We start from the raw sequence: 21,068 nt of genomic DNA, 5'->3' as shown, positions 1-21,068 counted from the left end.
GGTGCAGGGAGTGCTTTGGGACAAGATCCTGCCCTCAGCTGCCTGCTAATAAAGGTCTCTAAATTTGGCCTTATATGCATGGTGATCTGTAACATTCTTGCCTGGCCTGTGACAAGGGTGCTGTCCTTAAGGCTGACTCAGTAGGAGAGCCCACCACCATTTCTAACGCCCATGTCTCTGGTAAGTGTCTCATGTAGTCTCTAACCCCCATCTGCTCCTTACCTCCGTATCTGATTTTCTTCTCATTACTCCTCCACACCCCCACCTAAGCCAGAGTTTCTCTGTGTAGCCCTGGCTGTCCTGGAACTCACTTTGTGGACGGGCCTTGAACTCAAAAGATACTTCTGCCTCTGCCTTCTGAGTGCTGGGATCAAAGGTGCCCGGCTCTTTTCTTTAGTTTTTGGGGAAGGGTCTCACTATGCACCCCTGGTTCGCCTGGAACTCTCTCTATAGGCCAGGCTGTCCTCCAACACATAAAAACTGGCCTTTATTGCCACCTGAATGCTGGAATTAAAGGCGTGGGCCCGCAAGCCTAGCCATAAGTTTGAATTTTAAAAGGGTGGTCTCTGTCTTCGGGAATGTGTGGAGAAAGCTCTGATTCATTGGTTCACACGTTTCTTTCACGATCACATTCATCCTGTCAGTTTCTTGAGAACAATCACCTTTAGTAAAGTATAATGATATACATGTTTCCTAAAAGGAGGAGGGAGGAGGAGCACCATGGTCTCAGGCACTGTTCAGTTCCAAGTAAATGACAGGCAGTGGTGAAAAAGCCTCCCGGGAAGGCAGATTTGCTCCTCTGGCTCCCAAGCCAGCACTGGCTCCTGAAGGTGTGTCAGGGACCCGGGTCCACGCAGGCGACAGTACTCCCTGCAGGGCCCAGCGTGGCTGTGAACACTCAGTGCGTTCAGAGAGGTAGTGGAGTCATTTTCAAAACGGTCATCTGCTGCCATAGAAGGATCAGGAAGGACAAAGACAGGCGAATCTCTGACCGCTGTTGCCACGAGAACAAAATCACACGTTGACAGACTCATTCCCGCGGCGCAAGCCTAGTCCTGGCCACGCTGCGCGAGACGACGCACTGCACAGACGCCGGCGGAAAGCCGCCCACAGAAGCGCAGCTGCGTCTCTCGCCCCTCCCCCGTTCCCTAATGCACTTCCGGTCCTTAACTTCCGGTCCTCTCCATTTATTCTTCCGACAGAAGGAGCAGTTTGTCAGCTATTAAGAGTTTTCCGTTCCCGCGCCGCCCGCCTGGTCCCGGACGTCAAGGCAAGCTGTGCAGCAGCGCGGCGCCCCGGCGCCCTCGCCGGCACCATGGTGAGTGCGGGGGAGAGGGGAACGGGCACGCGGCCACGGGAGGCCCGAGCCAGTGTGCGGCCTCGGGGTCCCTGGCCTAGTTCGGGGTTACTTTCCCTCTTGGCGTAGGTGTTAGAAATTGCAGGAGAAAACTGAGTTGGGGAGCTGAATTACATCTCGGTGGTTCATTTCGGATGATGCTCATTATCGATAGGACTGAATGGGCGGAGGACCCGCCCAGATGTTCTCAGTCTTCACAGATAGGAACCTCTCAGGGGAAGGGTCTTCACACTGTTGCTTACTTAATGCCTGGCATTCTCTAGACGGGTGTGCCATCACCGTGAATGAATGACTAGCATGGGCTGAAGTGTTGAGAGGTTGTGATTCTCGGTTTCATTCGCTCAAGAAGTGTTTAATATGTAAATATGAAATCACACATAGTGTTGGTAAAAAGAGGCGTGGTTACTGTAGTATTTTCAAAGTGTTGGCCCCATGGAGGCTGGAGAGATGGCCCAGTGGTTAAGAACCACTTCTCGTAAGTTCCCAGCACCCACATGGTGGCTCACAATCATCAGTAACTCCAGTTTTAGGGAATCCAATACCCACTTCTGAAGTTAGTGTGCACAAGGCACTCACGTGGTGCACATACATATATATAGGCAAAACATTCATATACAAAAAAATCTATATATCTATCTGTATCTATATATAGTAAAAGTCCCCCTAAAAGCATACAGAGTTGCTTTCATGCTTCTGAGTTTTGTTGATATCTCTGAGGTCTAGTGCTGAGATCTGTGTAGTCTTATCCACATGAGTAGATATTTACACATATACACATACCCAAGTATGTTTATGAAACAGGTGTAAGTATATACATAACCATGTAAATCTATATACAAAGTATGGGCATTTATTCAAATATATAGGCCTTCTTGCCAGTCTGGGGTGCTTTACAATACCAAATAGAAAAAAAAAGCCACTATTACACTTTTTTTTGGGGATGATATTGTATACATATATAGGTACAAACAGGTACATAATTCTATTACATAAAAACATACACAAAAATTTAAGAAGCATATGATGCCGTGGAATGGTTACAGAGGATGTTTTGAAAACCACTATGTACTGTTAGTAGAGAATCCTAACAAGCGAAACGGTGGCCTGGAAAGCAGCTGTTTCTGAAGAAGGGTGTGTCCTACACTGACGTCATGTTCGTTTATCCACCATCCACCTGCGGAGTTTCTTCCAGAGGTGATTGGAAGGGAGAATTTGAAGGGCAGGTTAAATAAGCTCATGGTGCTGACTCTGTAAACTATCAGATTATCTTCATGCATTTATCTGAATAAGTCATCACAACATTATAAGATAAGAGCTACGATATTCAGTGTAAAGGGAAACTTAGGTTTTTGTGTGACCATGTCTCAGTGATACTGAGAGGAAGAGCTGGGAGCAAAATCCAAGTCCCAAATTTAGCAAGTAGTTTACAGCCCAACTGGAAAAGATGTATTGTCTTCCTGACCCTGTGGTTTAGGGATCATTGACCTAACACTGATGTGACAGCACTTGCATAAAAATTGCTTTGCAAAAGCCAGTCTTGGTGCTTCTGAGTTCCACTGGCAGGGAACGGCCAGCTCTGCTGTTTTGGGGTCGGGGCTGTGCACGGTGGTGCACGTGAGATCCTAGGAGGAGTGGGAGAGGGATCAGAGAGGTTAATGGATATGATCACAGTACATTCTACATATGTGCATGATTATAAAAAGCAAATAATGTAAAAAGTAACACAAATAGAAAACAATAGAAATGATAAAAGGTATTCTAGGGGCTGAGGAGTTGGCTTAGTGGTTAAAAGCGCTTACTGTTGGTGCAGAGGACCCAGGTTTGGTTCCCAGCATCCATATCAGGTGGCTGACAATTGCCTATCCTCTAGTCTCTAGTTCCACGGAACTGATGTTCATTTCTATCCTGTGGCCACCGTACACACATGGCGCATTTACAGACAAGCAGACATACACACAGACGAATTTAAAAAAATAAATAATTTTTTTAACCATTTAAAATCATTTCAAGTCAACCACAAGAAGAAAAACAAATATTCTAAACTTAGTGTTTTCTTCCTTTGTCTCCATCTAGGCCCGAAATGCAGAAAAGGCTATGTGAGTATCAACTTCCTTGGGGCTGAAAATTCTGAGATTTAATTAGAAGCACAGAACTTGTATGTGATCCCTTTGGTAGGAGTCTTTCTGGAAGTGGTTTCTTCTTTCCATGTGCTAAAATAACATTTCTGCGTTTGCTTGTGTTTGTTTTTCCCCTTAATGTTTTCTGGTTCTTCCAGAACTTATCCTGGATGAACATTTTTCCACCTGTGGATAGGCTGGGAATGACTGCAAGGGCATCCATGATGTTAATCTTTGAACATTTCTGTATATTGCTTATCACAGTAGTCTGATAAAGAGTTTCCCCACCGTCTATATATGCAATATAGTTAAAGTAGATACCTGAGGGTACAGAAACATAAATGGTGTTGGAGGCCTATCCCTTGGAACATGAAAATCCTTAACTACTCTGGTTTCTTTATTACTGTTCACACTAATGACTTTAGATGTGGTCATGAACAGACCTGCCCCATCCAGGAACTTGAATGATAAGAAATCTAATGTGTTTTTTTTTTGTTTCCCTGGTAGGACTGCCCTGGCAAGATTTCGTCAGGCTCAGCTGGAAGAGGGAAAAGTCAAGGTGAGTGAAATCTCATCCTCTGGGAAATGTCAAGCGGAAATACACTGAAATTTCTTGGGCAGGCTTCAAACTCCATCTGTTCCTGCTGTACTTGTTGAAGAGTTTGTACTCTTGAAATTCTGGTGTTCCTCTCTTCTGTTGGGGCAGTGTGATTATCTGGCTTCTGCTTTTTCTATTTTTTTAAACTTATTTATTTTTATTTTATGTGCATTGGTGTTTTGCCTGCATGTGTGTCTGTATGAGGGTGTCAGATCTTGGAGTTACAGACAGTTGTGAGCTGCCATGTGGGTGCTGGGAATTGAGCCCAGGTACCCTGGAAGAATAGTCATTACCCTTAATTGCTGAGCCATCTCTCTAGCCCCATATTTTTTTTTTTTTTAAATCTAAAGTGATGTCTGGGTTCTCCTATTATTCTAGCTCTAATATTGACTATAAGAAGGTAGAGGGTGGGCCTGGAGAGATTACATACTTGGATGAATTTATTTGAACTAGACACAGTTCCTTGAGTAATTGTGGTTTTTTTTTTTTTTTTTTTTTTTTTTTTTGGTTTTTCGAGACAGGGTTTCTCTGTGTAGCTTTGCGCCTTTCCTGGAACTCGCTTTGGAGACCAGGCTGGCCTCGAACTCACAGAGATCCGCCTGGCTCTGCCTCCCGAGTGCTGGGATTAAAGGCGTGCGCCACCACTGCCCGGCGAGTAATTGTGTTTCTTTTTTTTTTTTTTTTTTTTTTTTTTTTTTTTTAAATTTATTTATTATGTATACAGTGTTCTGCCTGCATGTATGCCTGCAGGCCAGAAGAGGGCACCAGATCTCATTATAGATGGTTGTAAGCCACCATGTGGTTGCTGGGAATTGAACTCAGGACCTCTGGAAGAGCAGTCAGTGCTCTTAACCTCTGAGCCATCTCTCCAGCCCCCGTAATTGTGTTTCTTAAGAGATTGTAGGGAAAGGGTTAGGAGTTGAGTATCCTCTAGCACTGTGACTTCAAGTATATTTAGAGCACTAACCAGTTCAGGTTTTAAGCCTGAATCGGTGGTGGATGTTACTGAAGTGTGTACAGAGCCTAGTGGCGACATGTGTTACTCTCCTTCTCCTTAGGAACGAAGACCCTTTCTTGCTTCTGAATGTACTGAGTTGCCTAAAGCCGAGAAATGGAGACGACAGGTATGTTCTGGGGAAACCTGATCTCAGTAGAAGTAACATGCTTTTGTTGGCTTCTCTTTATCTCAGTGATTATTAACCAGAACAAAAAAAAATTTTTTTAAATTTTTTTTGAGACTGGGTCTCCCCTTGTGTTCCTGGCTGTCCCTATATATACCAGGCTGTTCTCTAACTCACAGAGATCTCTGCTTCTGCCTCCGCCTCCCGGGTGTTGGGATTAAGCTGTGCATTACCACTGCCCATCACTGTTTCTGTTTTTGAGATATGGTCTTGCTTTGTAGTCCTGACTGGCCTGTGTAGGCCAAATTGGCCTTGAAAATACAAAGATCTGCCTGCTTCTGTCTCCCCAGTTGTGGGATTAAAGGTGTGTTCTACCACACCTATAGTATTTTTTTTTTTTAGATTGATTTATTTTTATTTCATGTACATTGGTGTTTTGCCATGGGTGTTGGGTCTCAGGAACTGGAGTTACAGACAGTTGGGAGTTGCCATGTAGGTGCTGGGAATTGAACCAGGGTCCTCTGGAAGAGCAGTCAGTGCTCTTAACCACTAAGCCATCTTTCCAGCCCCGCCAATAGTATTTTTGTCAGTTGTGAATTACAGTTTTCCTGTGCTTTCAGATATGTTAAAAAATCATGAAAATGTACCTGTTACTATTTATTTCCCTACAGATCATTGGAGAGATCTCAAAAAAAGTTGCTCAGATTCAGAATGGTAAGCTGGCTAACCCTGTAAAGTGTTCTAGAATACACAGTTAGATGTGGGGACCTCAGCCCTCCTTCCCTAATGAGCAGTAAGACAAGTACATAGGGACTTAGCAAGGCCATTGAAGATGTGAACATTGGCCCAAGCATAGTACAGGCCTGCAATCCCAATGTAAGGCTGGAGCTGAAGGTATTCTCATAGCTACACAGCACACAGGAGGCCAAAACAAAGCAAGCATAAAAAAAATTCTGTCAGTCAGTTTGACCTAGATGACATTTATAGAGTAAAGCACCTAACAACATTCCACTTAACTTTTTTATTTTCCTTTTCGAGACAGGGTTTCTCAGTGTAGCCCTGGCTGTCCTGGAACTTGCTCTGTAGACCAGGCTGGCCTCCAACTCAGAGATCCACCTGCCTCTGCCTCCTGAGTGTTGGGATTAAAGGTGTGTGCCACCACTGCCTGACGTCTGCTTAACTTTTATTATATTTTTTATTTAAAACATTTCTTAAATTTAAAAATATTTTGATCATATTCTCCCCCTCCCCCAAGTCCTTCCAGATCCTCCCACCTCTGTACCCACTCAACCATATCCAGCTTCTACTTAGATTTTCAAAATGTCAGCAAGAAGATCCTAAAACACATTAGAAGATCCTAAAACACATTAGAAGATCCTAAAACACACTAGAAGATCCTAAAACACATTAGAAGATCCTAAAACACACTAGAAGATCCTAAAACAGCATTAAAAGACACTAAAGCAGCATCAGCTTTGCTTTGGGAAGACTGGCTGCTTTGAGGGTCTTTCTGACTGTAGGGTTGCACATCCTGAAAATGGGAGTCGTGGGTCTTTTTCTTGCTTAAGAGGCTAGAGTATAGGAATGGAAGTTTGTAAAATGTGGTTGCATATTTGCTGTACTTGGTATTATTATTAGTTATAGTTTTTTTGAGACAAGGTCTTGTTAAGTTGTTTAGGCTGACCTTTGAACTCTAGTCCAGGCAACCCTTGAACTTTTTTGTTCCTCTTTCCTCAGCCTCCAGAATAGTGTGATGGCTATGCCCTACTGATACACCTTTTTTTTTTCCTTTTGGTTTTTCTAGACAGAGTTCTCTGTGTAACAGCCCTGGATGTTCTGAAACTCTCTTTGTAGACCAGGCTGGCCTCCAACTCCCAGAGATCCACCTGCCTCTGCCTCCCGAGTGCTGGAATTAAAAGTGTGCATGACCAGTCCAGCTGATCTCTTTTTTTTTTTTTTTTTAAAGATTTGTTTTATTTTCAATTATGTGTATGCATGTGTGTGTATGTGAATGTGGATGTGGGTGCCCAGCGAGACCAGAAGAGCACATCAGATCCCTTGCAGCTGGAGTTACAGGCTGGCCTCGAATTCACTGAGATCTGGCTGCCTCTGCCTCCGGAATGCTGGGATCAAAGGTGTGCACCACCAGGCCTTTTCTTATCAATTTAAATGAGCAGTTGTATGGAGTAGACCATTGCAGTGTTGCTATCCATTGTAAAGCTATGACACTGAGTACATGTATTGGAATTACTGACATTCGTTGTTTTAGGGCATGGCATCTTGAAGAAATGATACTCACTGTGTTGTTTTCTAGCTGGTTTAGGGGAATTCCGAATTCGAGACCTGAATGATGAGATTAACAAGCTGCTGAGGGAGAAAGGACACTGGGAGGTCCGCATCAAGGAGCTGGGCGGCCCTGACTATGGAGTAAGTAGTATAGCTCCAGTGGTGCCTGAGACAGACTGCTGAGGGGGTTGCAGGGTGTGTCTAGCCGTGCATTGCCTGTGGGTTCAGACCATGACTATCCAAGAGGAGTCAGCTGACAGTGACGGAGGGTTGAGAAGCAGCTGTTACATGTGGGCAGAATACCTGTGAAAAGGATGGTGGCATAATCCTGACCTGCTGCATGGCTCAGGCCTTGGCCTAGGCAAGGCACCTGTTTACAATGCCCATGGCCACCTCACATTCTATTTTGAGCTCCCCAGAGACATTCCTGTCTGTTGTGGGTTTTTCCCCCATAATATCATGATTATAGTAAGACATACGCACCCAGACTTTATTTTTTTGAGGCAAGGTCTCTATTATGTAGCTCTGGCTATATTGGAACTTACTGTGTAGATAAGGCTGGCCTTGAACTCATAGATATCCATCTGCTTTTGCTGGGATCAAAGTCTTGCACCACCAATCCTGGCACACATTTTATTTTAAATTTAGATTTTGTATGTGTGTGATGTGTAGTGTGTGTGTGTGTGTGTGTGTGTGTGTGTGTGTGTGAGAGAGAGAGAGAGAGAGAGAGAGAAAGAGGGAGAGAGGGAGAGAGAGAAAGACATGAGTGTTGGTGCCCATGGAGGTCAGAGAAGGAGTCTGAGCTCCCTGGAGTTGGAGTTACAGGCAATTTTGAGCTGCCAATGTGGGTTCTGGGGATCAAACTCAGATCTTCTGCAAGAGCAGTATGTGTTTCTAAGATCTGAGCCATTTCTTTAGCCCAGCATACACACTTTTTACTGAAATCTGGTGCACACAAAAGCACACTGAGAAAAATCTGTGATGTACTTTGGCATTTTCCATTCTGTCTTATTTTGATATTATTATTTTTGTTTGTTTTTCTTTTGAGACAGGGTATCTGCTCCTTCCTGCCTGGAGCTCATGAGTGCTGGGGTTTCTGGCATGTTCCACTATACCTGTTCTTTTTGTTGTTGTTGTTTTGTTTTGTTTTCCAGACAGGGTTTCTCTGTAGTTTTGGTGCCTGTCCTGGATCTCACTCTGTAGACCAGGCTGGCCTCGAACTCACAGAGACCACCTGGCTCTGCCTCCCAAGTGCTGGGATTAAAGGCATGTGCCACTGCTGCCCAGCTCACTATACCTGGTTTTATGTGGTGCTGGGGATTGACAGGCTTGGCTAGGCCTCTACTGATTGAGCTAGGCCCCTTGGTATGTTTTTTCCTTTTTTGACTGTTTTTCGGGTTTTTTTTTGTTTTCTTGAGACTAAGTCTCACTCTGTAGCTCAGGCCTTATATAGTCTAACCTAACCTTGGATTTGTGGCAATCTTCCTGTCTCAGGCTCTTAGGTGCTGGGATTATAGGCATGCATCACCACACCTAGCATTGTGCTGAGCTACATCCTCATCCATGTTGATTTTTTCCTTTTGGTTTTTAATTTTTCTTTTTTTTTTTTTTTTTTTTTTTTTTCCGAGACAGGGTTTCTCTGTGTAGCTTTGTGCCTTTCCTGGAACTCACTTGGCAGTCCAGGCTGGCCTCGAACTCACAGAGATCCGCCTGGCTCTGCCTCCCGAGTGCTGGGATTAAAGGCGTGCGCCACCACTGCCCGGCTTAATTTTTCTTAATGACATTTACTTATTATGTATTTGTGTGTGTGTGTGTGTGTGTCACAATGCACATTTGGTGGTCTGAGGACAACTTGTAGAAGTCACTTTTTCACTTCTACCCTCTGGGTCCTGGGGAATTGAACTCAGGTATCAGACCTCCTTCCTTAGCCCTCTCAGTGCTGAAATTAGAGGTGTATGCTACCATGACAGGCCTTTTTTTTAAAACCTATTTTTTTGTGGTGCTGGGGATTGAACCAAGGCTATTGGCATGACATGATAGACAAGCACTCTACTCCTGATCCATGTCTCCAGCCCTAGATTAATTTTTAAGGGGTTTAAAAAAATCCACAATTTTTTTTCTGTATGGAGTGTTTTCAATGTATGACATTATTGTCTCAAAATGTATTTGTAAACATAGGAAAGTAGGTTTATGTATCAGATCCATTTTCCTTTTTCTTTCCCAACAAGAAAGTTGGCCCTAAGATGCTGGATCATGAAGGTAAAGAAGTTCCTGGAAACCGTGGTTACAAGTACTTTGGGGCAGCCAAAGATTTGCCTGGTGTCAGAGAGCTGTTTGAGAAAGAACGTAAGTAGCTCATGTTTGAGAAAGCATTGGCCTTTAATTATTGCTAGTGAGTAAGAGAAGTATGCCATATGCAATGCAGTGTAGGAATTATTGTATCCAGATTTTAAAAATAGCTTTAAGATTTTATTCTTAATTTTATGTTATATTTTTGGAACATGGTCTCATGTAGCCCAGGCTTTGAACTCCTGATCTTCCTGCCTCCACCTGTTAGGATTGTGGACACCTAAGCTGTTTTTTTCTTTTTTCTTTTTTTTTTTTTTAATGGCTTTGTTCTGCCTGGCCTCAAACTGGCCATTTAACTTCAGCCTCAACCTTCAGAGTTCTGGGATTACAGACCTGTGTCACCACGTTGGGTTTTGTTGTTGTTGCTTGCATTTACTTTTCATCCTTCTTTATTGTAATTAAGGTTTATTTACTGATGTACCTGTGTGTGTGAGGGGTCCATGTGTGTCGTAACATTTGTGTGGTTATCAGAGGACAACCACAGTCCTCTGCCTCCACCACGTGTGTCGTCGGGCCTCTTGGTAAGTCCCTTCACCCACTAGGCCACCTCACTGCCCTATGTACCGTGTTAAGAATTGAACCCTAGACTTATACAAGCTAGGCAAGCACTCTACCAATGATTTACTTATTCAGCCCTCAGCACAGATTTTTGTTTCAGTTGTAGGTTTTGTTGTTGACGTAGGGCCTTTCAGTGTTACCCAGGCATGTCTTCAACTTGTGAGCTCAAAGCTCAAATGGTAGCCTGCCTCATGAGTGGTGTGCATAAGTCACTCTTCTCCAGTATAATTAAAGAGAGAGTTTGAAGTCCCCTGGCTGACCCAACGCAGGCCCCCAGCAGAGATGACTGGGAACCAGTATCTTCAGGTTTCCTTCAAGGCCGCTGTCAAGGCTTATTTTATCCATATTAGGTGAAAGATTAATCAATCCCAGTTGACTGTACTTTCTTCACATGATTGCACTTGAAAACTAGTCCCTGTGGTCAGAAGGAGGCGGTGCTTTTTTCCCCTTCAGCCGGTGTGATGCCCACCCCTTCACAGGACAGGAACTCAAGTGGCAGATGAAGTGGCCATTACCAACTTTTTCTTTCCAGTTTTCATAGTTAGAAGATTTATTTATTTATTTTGAGAAAGGGTTTCTCTGTGTAACCCTAGATGTCATGGAGCTCACTCTGTAAACCAGACTTACCTTGAACTCAGAGATCCACCTACCTTTGCCTCTCAAGTGCTGGTTTTGTGATTTTAAAAAATGATGTGTGTGTTTCTGTGTGTGTAGGTGAAGCACATGTGTGCTCGTGTACATGTGGGAGTTGGTTCTCTCCTGCCATCCTCATTGCTGTGTACTCTAGGCTAGCTGGTCCTCAGGCTTCTCTTTCTGTTTCCCATCCTGATGCACTAGCAAGCACTTTGAGCTGCTGAGTCATCTCCCTGTTTTGTTTTGAGACAGGGTCTTAGTGTGTAGCAGAAGCCAGCCTGAAACTTGTTATGTACTCTCCCACTATTTCCTGTTTATTTCTGTGATTAATGAAGTTGATAATTTAATTACCAATGAAAATGTTCACACATTTGCATTTTTTCTTAAAATTTTTTTTGAGATTCTATTTTATGTGTATGGGTGTTTTTGCCTGCATGTGTCTGTGCACATGCAGTGTCCCTCAGAGTGCAGAAGAGCATGTTCGATCCCCCTGGATGTGAGGTTGTAAATGGTTGTGGGCCATCATGTGGATGCTAGGAACCAAACCTAGGTCCTCTGGAAGAGCAGTACCTTAACCACTGAGCCATCTCTTCAGCCCCCACGTTTCTCCTTCCTTAGTGGTCAACTTTCATTATTTGACCAATGTTAGGTTACAATTTTCATTTGATTTCCCTTTGATAAATACAGTTGTGCTCTAGAAAGTTGTCCTTCGTCTGAACGCTTTCTTCAGAATGCTCTCCTTTGCCCTTCTTAGGGTTTCTTTTTCTGCTGATTTGTTTTGTGTCAGTCAACATCATACCATTTCCTGTGCTGTTAAAACTTTGTAAAACAGCATTAAAACAGGGTTTCAGGATACCCCACGCTGACATTAATAGTATTGGGTTATCCCTAGTGTTTTCACTATTGAATGAGTAGTTCTGTGATGTATTTCTCTGCTTATAAAACCTTATTATGGACTTGTGGGTTTGAGGGTGTTGCTAGAAGGTACTTCAGAGACTGAACCGGGGACCTTGGGCTTGCTTAGCATAGTTCATCATTCATCTAAATCTCCAGCTCTGTTTATTTAAACCATGTGGGTTCCATTTATTTACTTGTTATTTATCTATTTTTGTAATGCTGAGGATTGAACCCGGGGCCTTGTGGCAAGGGCTCTAATCACTGGCCTATACCCTTAGCCAAGGGTAGATTTCTTTAATTAGATTCTGCTCATTGGATCAAAACTTGAACTTTAAGAAAGGTGGTTCCACTCTCTTGATTTCGTACCTGATATAGAGAAATGCTGACTTTGTGATATTTCCATGGCCGTGTGTCATGTGTGACTCTAGCACTGTGTGAAGAAAAGTTGTGCATCAAGGATGATCTTGATGAGAATCCAGTTAAGTCACTGCCATTTCTTGTAGCCCTCCCTCCTCCCAGAAAAACACGTGCTGAGCTCATGAAGGCGATCGACTTTGAATACTATGGTTACCTGGATGAAGACGACGGAGTTATCGTGCCTTTGGAACAAGACTATGAAAAGAAACGTATGTCCGCGGGCATGTCACTATAGCTGCCACCTGGCTTCTGTTCTCCCTCTTGAAAACAGTGCATGATACAAAAGCTGTCTTTTGTTGTTGCTAAGGGTCTTCAGCGGGCTGGTAGTATCTGACATCTAGGTGGCAGGTGAGGCAGTCAGGTCACACTAGGCTCAGAACAGCAGGTGAAGCCACAGACCTTCTTTCCTCGGTCTTGATCCTGTTTCTGGGAGGTCACAGTCTAGATCCTTCTAAGCTAGCTTTTCTTGAACTTGTTTAGTAGTACCCATATTAGTAGCTTTCAGATCTTCTTGCACAGCTGACAGCTACTGACGGAGAGGGAGGTAGTGTCTGTACAAGTGAGTGCTTCCTTCCTGCAGAGCATACCATGCAAGCCTGAGACGTGTCCATATCAGTTCCCATAGGAGTTTGGAAGTGCATGGTGAGGGTGGGGCCCAGCATGTGTGTGTCAGTCAGCCATTGGAGAGGATTTGGAGACATTATTACAAAAATTGCCTTGCACCTACGAAAGGCTAGAGGCATTGTAGGACAGACTGGGCAGAATCAGGGTGTCCTTTTCCGGAGGGGACATCTTGGCCTTCTAGCCTAGTAAAATGTTTTTCAATGCCCTTTATTCTCCTTGGTCTTCAGTCAGAGCTGAGCTGGTGGGAAAATGGAAAGCAGAGAGAGAGGCTCGCCTGGCAAGGGGAGAAAAGGAAGAGGAGGAGGAAGAGGAAGAGGAGATCAACATCTATGCTGTCACCGAAGAGGAGGTACTGGCGTGGGTTCTGTCTGGTGCTCATTGTCCTCTTCTCTGAGCTCCAGAGTACCCCAGGGAGGAGGCTGGGTCATGTGACGACCCTGCGCGGAGCATGGGGAGGGTTCTAGGCAGGAAGGGCTGAGGGAGCTCTTGTTAGCTTCCTTCTAATGGATCAATTCTCTCGGATGATGTGGGACAGTTATAAACCCAGTTGAGGTCATATAAGCTTTAGTCCCTGGCCTCAGCGCTTCTGTGGCTCACAGAAGTGAGTAGTCTGTAGTAGTCTTCTGTAGCCTTCCACACCCACTTCACAGATGGAGACAGGCCCACGGGCATCTCTAGAGTCTTGTGACCAAGGATGGGCTGTGGTCCACACTTCTCATGCAGAACCTTTGGGCTCCAGACTCTTCTATTGTGTCCAGCATGGCCTTGCTGCCTGGACCAGTTAGAACACATCTGATTTGCTGTTCTGAGATGAGGTAGATCCTCCATGTTGTTGAAAGAACTTGCTTGTACGTCACTGGCAAAGAAGCAGGTTTGGAGACAGGTTTGATGACTTAGTGAATGTGTTACAGGATGCGGAAGTTCCCGCCTAGGTCCAGCTGACCTGCAGGAGAGCTCAGTAAAGCGTATAAAGCACGGTGGCTGCATGCCCTGGGCTTTCTCTGGGTGACAAACGAATGCTCACTTGATTCTTTGGGTGTTTAGTTAGTGGCTTCTGTGAGCCACGCTCAGCCACGTGCAGGAGCAGAGCAAGCAGCATGTGCTGGGAGAGACATGCTGTGCTGAGTGGGGACAGATGGCAGGCCAGTGATGGAGCATAGACAAGTGTAGTGCTGCTGTGATGAGGCTGAGGAGGAGTTCCCCCCAATAGGCCTTTCCTTTATTGTAAAAACAATGGAAAGGATTTCTTTTTCCTTTTAAATAATTTAAGCTTTGTTTGTTTGCTTGTTTTCATGGTACGGGGAAGTAAGCCCTCTACCACTGAGCTCTGTCCCCAGGTCTCTTTTTTTTTGATACAGGGTTTCACTAAGTTGTTCGAGCAGGCCTTAAAAATTACTCTCCAGCCCCACAGTGCTTTTGTTTTTTTACTGTTAATTTTGGAGACAGGGTCACTCTGCACCCCCGGCTGACTGGAACTTGGAGCAGGCCTCTTGCCTCCGCTTGCCAAGTGCAGGGTTACAGGTTTGTGCCACCAGGCCCAACTGAGTGACACTGTCTACAGAGTGTGAGTGCTTCCGTCACTGGGGGCCTGCTCATGGGTTGTGTGTTGTCGTCTGCAGTCTGATGAGGAAGACAGCCAAGAGAAGTCAGGGGAAGACGGTCAGCAGAAGTTCATTGCTCACGTGCCGGTGCCTTCGCAGCAGGAGGTAGGGTGGATGCTATGCCCAGGAGGGCCATTCCTCCAGCTAGGCTCACCTTTCTGGGTGGTCCTTGTCCTTCCATTCCACTGTGCAGCCTTTGAGCCTGACCATGTAGAGCTCATCGTGTACACAAAGGTGTGGGATCCATGAAGGGCAGGACCCTCTCGACGGAACTGATAGCATGAGCTTTGACTGAATGTTCCCAGAGGGAAATGGCTCGGTTCTTGCAGTCTTAGAATAAGTCTAGTGAACGTCAGACTTCTTGACCGTGTCCCTGCAGGTATTCCCTGCTTAGGCTGTGGTAGAGGTGGTGGCTGGCCTTGCTGAGGGCTGACTTGTTCATTGTGGGTGTTCACAGATCGAGGAGGCGCTTGTACGGAGGAAGAAAATGGAACTGCTCCAGAAATATGCAAGTGAGACCCTGCAGGCCCAGAGTGAAGAAGCCAAGCGGCTCTTGGGGTACTAGGATGAGCCAGAGCCCTTCTCGGACTCTGGGAGATGTGCTGGGTGTGCTTGTGATGCCCCTGGGCCTGTCATCCTCAGAGCTGCCCCGGGCTATAGCCTGGCTGGCCAGTGCTGGGAGGCCCTGTGACTTTCTCATCCTGCATATCGCCTCTCTCCTTTTCTGGATGTGTGAGCTGACCTGATGGTAAGGCCCTGGCCCTGACTTCCCCGTAAGCCGCCAGGGTACCGAAGACTAGCCATCACTTTTTACAGATGCGTTTGCTACCATACGGATCCATTTATTTTTATTTTGGAATGTGTAAAATCAACTCTCTGTCTGAAAATTTATTCTGCCTTGTGCTATGATTTTGGGAGAGAGAAGGATTAATTAGTAACCAACATTAAGAATACATGATTTTTATTCAAATCATATTCAAATTCAAAGACATATCTTCTCTGGAAAACTGAGATGATGTGTCTACCCTGAGATGGAACTCCACTGTCAGCAGTAAAGCCACCCCTTTGTGCTGGGCACTGCTTTACTTTGTCATGGTCCCCCTCTGTGAGAACCTGCTTCACCCTCTCCTGTCTTGTGGACAGGAATTCTGAGTTTGCAACCTACTTTTATAACTTGTTTCAGAGAAAGCTGCTTTTATTAAATATTTTACTAAGAAAGGAAACATCTGTGCCTGGACCTTGTCCTGTGGCATACCTAGACTGAGATGACATGATGTCAAGTCATGGAAGGCACTGAACACTGTGTGTGTGTGTGTGTGTGGTGGTGGTGGTGGTGGTGGGCTAGAGTGGGTAGTGGTGCCAGGAATGGTACAGATCCCAAGGCTCCACCTGGCATGAGCATACAGCCAGCTTATGTTCACAGCTGAGGGTGGCCATGTACTGGCCTCTGTGGGTACACATTGTAGACCCTAAGTGACTGACTCCAGAACACCACTTTGAGCTGAGTCTTTGCTACCTAACAAGAACCTCTTGCAAGGTCTCTAAGCCTGAGCAGTGTGAGCCGCAGGTCTCCTGTTCTGAGGGTAGTGGGAGCATCTGGGAGGCCAGGGTCATAGTAAGTGGCAGGGATCCAACCCAGGCCGAGGGAACAAGGGCCCTTGGTTTGGAGAAGCTTCTCCCATGGAAAGGATGTGGGCTGTTCAGAGGCTGGGGAGAGTATACTGTGAGGGCAACATCGTGGTGGATGGCGAGTCCCATTGCTGTAGTGGCCGTGCTGGAGGGAGTCCAACTGTGGCTGTGCTGGCTGACTCCTGTAGAGAGGACACAGGGTATCGTGTTGGTGTCCCGTCATCTTTGTAGTGCTTTTTCTCCCACTTCTGTTTTGACTGGGGACTTATTTTCTGAATCAGCTTTGGTGACACACGAGGAAAATAGGATGATATATGGGCTATATATTTAAATAAGTTCACAAAAAAGAGGCATAGATGCCAAAGAAATGAGGAGAGAAAGGAAGAGGACACCATCGTCTTTCTACCCACTGGGGAGGGGGCGGGGCAGCTCTGAAACACACACAGATGATGGTTATGGGATATCTGCTGTTTGTCAGCTAAGGTGGTGTCACCCTGTGACATCCACTCAGCTCACCCACCACTAACTTGCTTTAAGAATGTTAAATCCACCGGGCGGTGGTGGTGCACACCTTTAATCCCAGCACTCGGGAGGCAGAGCCAGGTGGATCTCTGTGAGTTTGAGGCTAGCCTGGTCTACAGAGGGAGATCCAGGACAGGCAACAAAATCAAAACTACACAGAGAAACCCTGTCTCGGAAAAAAAATTTAAGAAAAAAGGGGGGGGGGGCTGGGAAGATGTCTCTGCTGTTTTTGCAGAGGATGTGGGTTTGGTTCCCAGCACCCCCATAGGGCATTCCTAACTACCTGTGGCTCTAGTTCTGGGGGATCAGATACCTTCTGTGCTCCTTGGACTCCTGCACACAACATGGGTTATATAAACTCATGCAAGCTCACAGACTAAACATAAACGATAAATAAATCTTTTAAAAAATATTTGTTGGGGCCGGGCAGTGGTGGTACATGCCTTTAATCCCAGCACTCAGGAGGCAGAGCCAGGCAGATCTCTGTGAGTTCGAGGCCAGCCTGGGCTACCAAGTGAGTTCCAGGAAAGGCTCAAAGCTACACAGAGAAACCCTGTCTCGAAAAACAAAAACAAACAAACAAACAAACAAATTTGTTGGTATATGTAGATGGGGAAGGGCACTATGGAGCAAGTGTGGAGGCCAGAGGTCAGAGGACAACTTTTAGCAGTCTGTTTTCTTCTACATGTGAGGACTTGGGGATTGAACTCAAGACCTTATATTAGAAGCCAGCACCTTACCCATTGAGCCATCCCACCTACCCTTTTTTTTGGTGAGGGGGGGGGTTCGAGACAGGGTTTCTCTGTAGTGCTGTGCCTTTCCTCGAACTCACTCTGTACCCCAGGCTAGCCTCGAACTCACAGAGATCCGCCTGCCTGTGCCTCCCAAGTGCTGGGATTTAAGGCATGCACCACCACTGCCCGGCTTTCCTTTTTATTTTATTTTTTTTTTAAGAAGGTTTCTTTGTATAGGCCTGGCCGTCCTGGAATCCTATGAACCAGGCTGTCCTTGAACTCAAAGATCCACCTGTCTCTATCTCCTGAGTGCTGGGATTACCGCCACCCCCAGCTAAATAAATAAATCTTTAAAAAAGATAAAAAGGTTCAGCGTAGGGCTTGAGATATGCTCAATGGCTCACTTAAGAGCACTTGCTACTCTTTGAGAGGATCTGAGTTTGTGGTTCTCAGTTCAGTCACCTATGACTCCACCCCTGTGGTATCCGATGCCCTCTTCTGGCCTCTGCAGGCACCTGCACAATGGCATCCAGACATACACATAAATAAAAATCTTTAAATCTTTGGGTCACTTAAAGTTGAGGTATGCATTATTTCAAAATTTGCAATTGAAATAGGACTTTTTTTTTTTATAGGAAAAGTAGTTTATTGAATGTAGTTTTGAACTGTTCCATCTCAAGCATAATGCATTTAAAAAAAATGCCACTGTACTTTTAAAAATTTGCTGCCAGAAGAAAGGAAGTGCAGATTTGGTAAGATGTGATTTACTCAGCATTGAAAGTGTTTTGTCTTTTGTGTGTGTATGTGTGGTATATGCATGTGTGTACATGTGTATGTGGTGGGGAGGTGTCTGTGCCTGTGTTCACATGTAGAGGCCAGAGATTGATGTTGGGTGTCCTCCCTGTTTCCCACTTTTTTTTTTTTTTTTTTTTAAAGACAAGGTGTCAGCAAGGTGGTGGTGGTGGTGGTGGTGGTGGTGGTGGTGGTGGTGGTGGTGGTGGTGGAGGAGGAGGAGCACGCCTTTAATCCCAGCACTGGTTGGGGGGGGGAGGGGAGGGCAGGGCAGAGGCAGGTGGATCTCTGAGTTTGAGGCCAGCCTGGGCTACAGAGTGAGTTCCAGGACAGCCAGGGCTGTTACACAGAGAAACTTTGTTTTGAAAAATGAAAAAAAGACAATGACAAAGTCTCATTTGAGCCTGGAGCTTGCCATTTTGGCGAGGCTAGCTGGCGAAGCCTCCAGGATCCATCTGTGTCTTCTCTCACTCTGGGGTTGTGGGTGTGCACCTCCACACCTAACACTTTCCACAAACCCTGCCCTCATGCTCTCACAGCAAGCATTTTATCCATGGAGCCGTCCTCAACCCCCATTTTCACGGTTTTAATACATTTCCTGAGTCATGCAGCCCTTACCACAGGAACAGTGTGTGTTTTGTTGAGACAGGGTTTCTCTTTGAAGCAGTCCTGGCTGTCCTGGAACTCTCAGAGATCTGCCTGCCTCTGCCTCACGAGTGCTGGGACTAAAGGCGTGTGCCACTAGCTCAGATACAGTGTTTTTATTTGTTTGATTTTGAATGTTTTTGTTTTGTGAGACATCGTGAATGGCCTGGTACTATATAGATCAAGCTATCCTTGAACTCAAGGCAATCCTCCTGTCTCAGTCTTCCAAGTGCTGGGATTGCAGTTGTTCACCACCAACACCTGGCTTCACAGTCCAATTTTAAAATGTCTAGGGACTCCATAAATGAAAGTAGTGGGTTGACCTTTGCTGACAAGACCCTTATGCAGACCGAAATACCTTCTTCCCTATACCAGTTCCAGCCCAGGGCAGAGTAGGCCAGTGGGCCATGACTAACCTCCCTTTCCCTCCTCTTCCCCCTGAGAGCTAAGTCCAGCTGAGGGGGCTTCCCACTTCAAGGAGGACACCACTCTGGTTCAGTGTACAGATCGGAAGGGAAGCTGCAGATCTCCACTATCACAACTGTGTCAAAGCAAGGCTCTGGGAATTCCTCTGCAGTGGCACTCCAGGGGTTCCTGGCTGGAACTGCTGGGCCTTTTTCACAGGGATGGAGTTCCAACTGTTGAGAACAAACAGCTCTTCTGCTTTCTCCATGGCCAGCCTTTGCCTTTCATCTACTTGGCCGGTGAGGCTGGTCACAGGGCCTGCGGTGTTGAGGCCTGTGGGCCTGCTCTCTGCTGTAGCAGGAATCTTAAAGAGTCTTATTAATAAAATCAAACCTGAGGCCAGTTATTGGGGTGAACACTGGAAGATCAGAGAACCAGAACAAGCCACAGCTTCCTCACCTCGCCGGATCCTCAGCTGGTCTTGTTTTCTCAGACTGGAGGCCTCTGTGTCCTCATCCTAAATGGCTCTCAGCTGAACTGCTGCTCGAAAGCCTGAAGCTTAACCAGCTAAAAGCTTAACCAGCCAAATGCTTCTAGTTTCTGGTCCTCACGCCTTATATACCTTTCTGCTTTCTACCACTACTCCCTGGATTAAAGGCTTGCTTTCTGCGATTAAAGGCGTGATGAGTCACCATGCCTGGCTGTATCCTTGAACACATGGATTTCTGCCTCTGGAATGCTAGGATTAAAGGCGTGTGCTACCACTGCCTAACCTTTATGTTTAATATTGTGGCTGTTCTGTCTCTGACCCCAGATAAGTTTATTAGGATACACAATATTTTGGGTAACACAATACCACCACATTTCCTCTCTTTTTGTCTAAAATTAAAAAAAGCTTATAACTAATACAAGAAAAACTATCCAATAAGTATATACAATATATACAGTCAAGATTACATTAACGATGTCTAGTCCATTAACATTTGACAGATTCAGAGAAAAAAACTCCAATATATATATTAACAATGTCCAGTCCAGTAACATCTGATAAACTCAAGACCAAAAAATTTTCATTATTTATCTTATTTAGAACAAGTAATTCCTTTTAAAAAGTAGATTCCATAATCTCCCTTTTTATCTTATCATATCCACTCTGGTCTTAAGTTTTGGGAGGTCCTCTTCCCTCCCCTACCGGGGAAGGTTTGTATTTTGTTCATGGATGGATCTCAAGGCACTAGAACAGTGCGTGGCCTGCCACAGCCATTAATGAAATCTATTGAATTAAATAGCTCTGGAAGGGCTAAAGGGTTGTCTGGAGAGGCTCGGACATTCCCAGTTTCCTCTCATCTTTAGGGCTGGGGCCTATTTGATCTAGTTCAAACTGCTTACAGACATTTGGGTCCCATTTCTCTGACTTCTGGTTTTCCAGGCTAAACTTAGGAGCTGGTTGGCCTACACGTTTTCCTTGTACCTCTTCTCAGGTGCAGGTCTGTTTCGGTTGGGATTTGGACTGCATTCCCAGGGAGTCCAGATTCGGCTGGACTCCTGTCTGGACTATCATTCTCCAAATGGGACTCCAAGTCATTTCTACCCTCACGGATTTTCATTTCCTCTTGTCTTCATTTTTGACCTACCAGAAGCTGCCTTTGCTGCCTGGTAAGAAAGCTTCCTAGGGCTTTCTCATCTCAGAAGTGGGGAACTCCGAGGTGGGCCCTGCCTCACCAGCTCTTCATAGTCAGTCCTGGCTGTGCCCTGCCCCAGATCTACCCTTTCCAGGCCTCTT

The 21,068-nt window shown here is 45.4% G+C and overlaps 1 protein-coding gene across 1 annotated transcript; it reads left to right on the top strand.

Moving 5' to 3' along the window:
• Nucleotides 1-1,079: 1,079 nt before the first annotated feature.
• Isy1 (ISY1 splicing factor homolog) lies at nt 1,080-15,781 on the top strand. The gene is made up of 11 exons (XM_059258145.1): nt 1,080-1,318; nt 3,431-3,453; nt 3,982-4,033; nt 5,131-5,196; nt 5,865-5,907; nt 7,508-7,620; nt 9,708-9,825; nt 12,420-12,542; nt 13,185-13,306; nt 14,577-14,663; nt 15,016-15,781. The coding sequence occupies exons 1-11, from the start codon at nt 1,316-1,318 to the stop codon at nt 15,121-15,123; spliced, it is 858 nt and encodes a 285-aa protein (XP_059114128.1). The 5' UTR covers nt 1,080-1,315; the 3' UTR covers nt 15,124-15,781.
• Nucleotides 15,782-21,068: the final 5,287 nt, after the last annotated feature.

This window comes from Peromyscus eremicus, chromosome 3 (assembly GCF_949786415.1).
Source record: "Peromyscus eremicus chromosome 3, PerEre_H2_v1, whole genome shotgun sequence".
Classification (NCBI taxonomy): Eukaryota; Metazoa; Chordata; class Mammalia; order Rodentia; family Cricetidae; genus Peromyscus; species Peromyscus eremicus.
The sequence above is the reverse complement of the archived record's forward strand: the minus strand, read 5'-3'. Positions and strand labels throughout refer to the sequence as shown.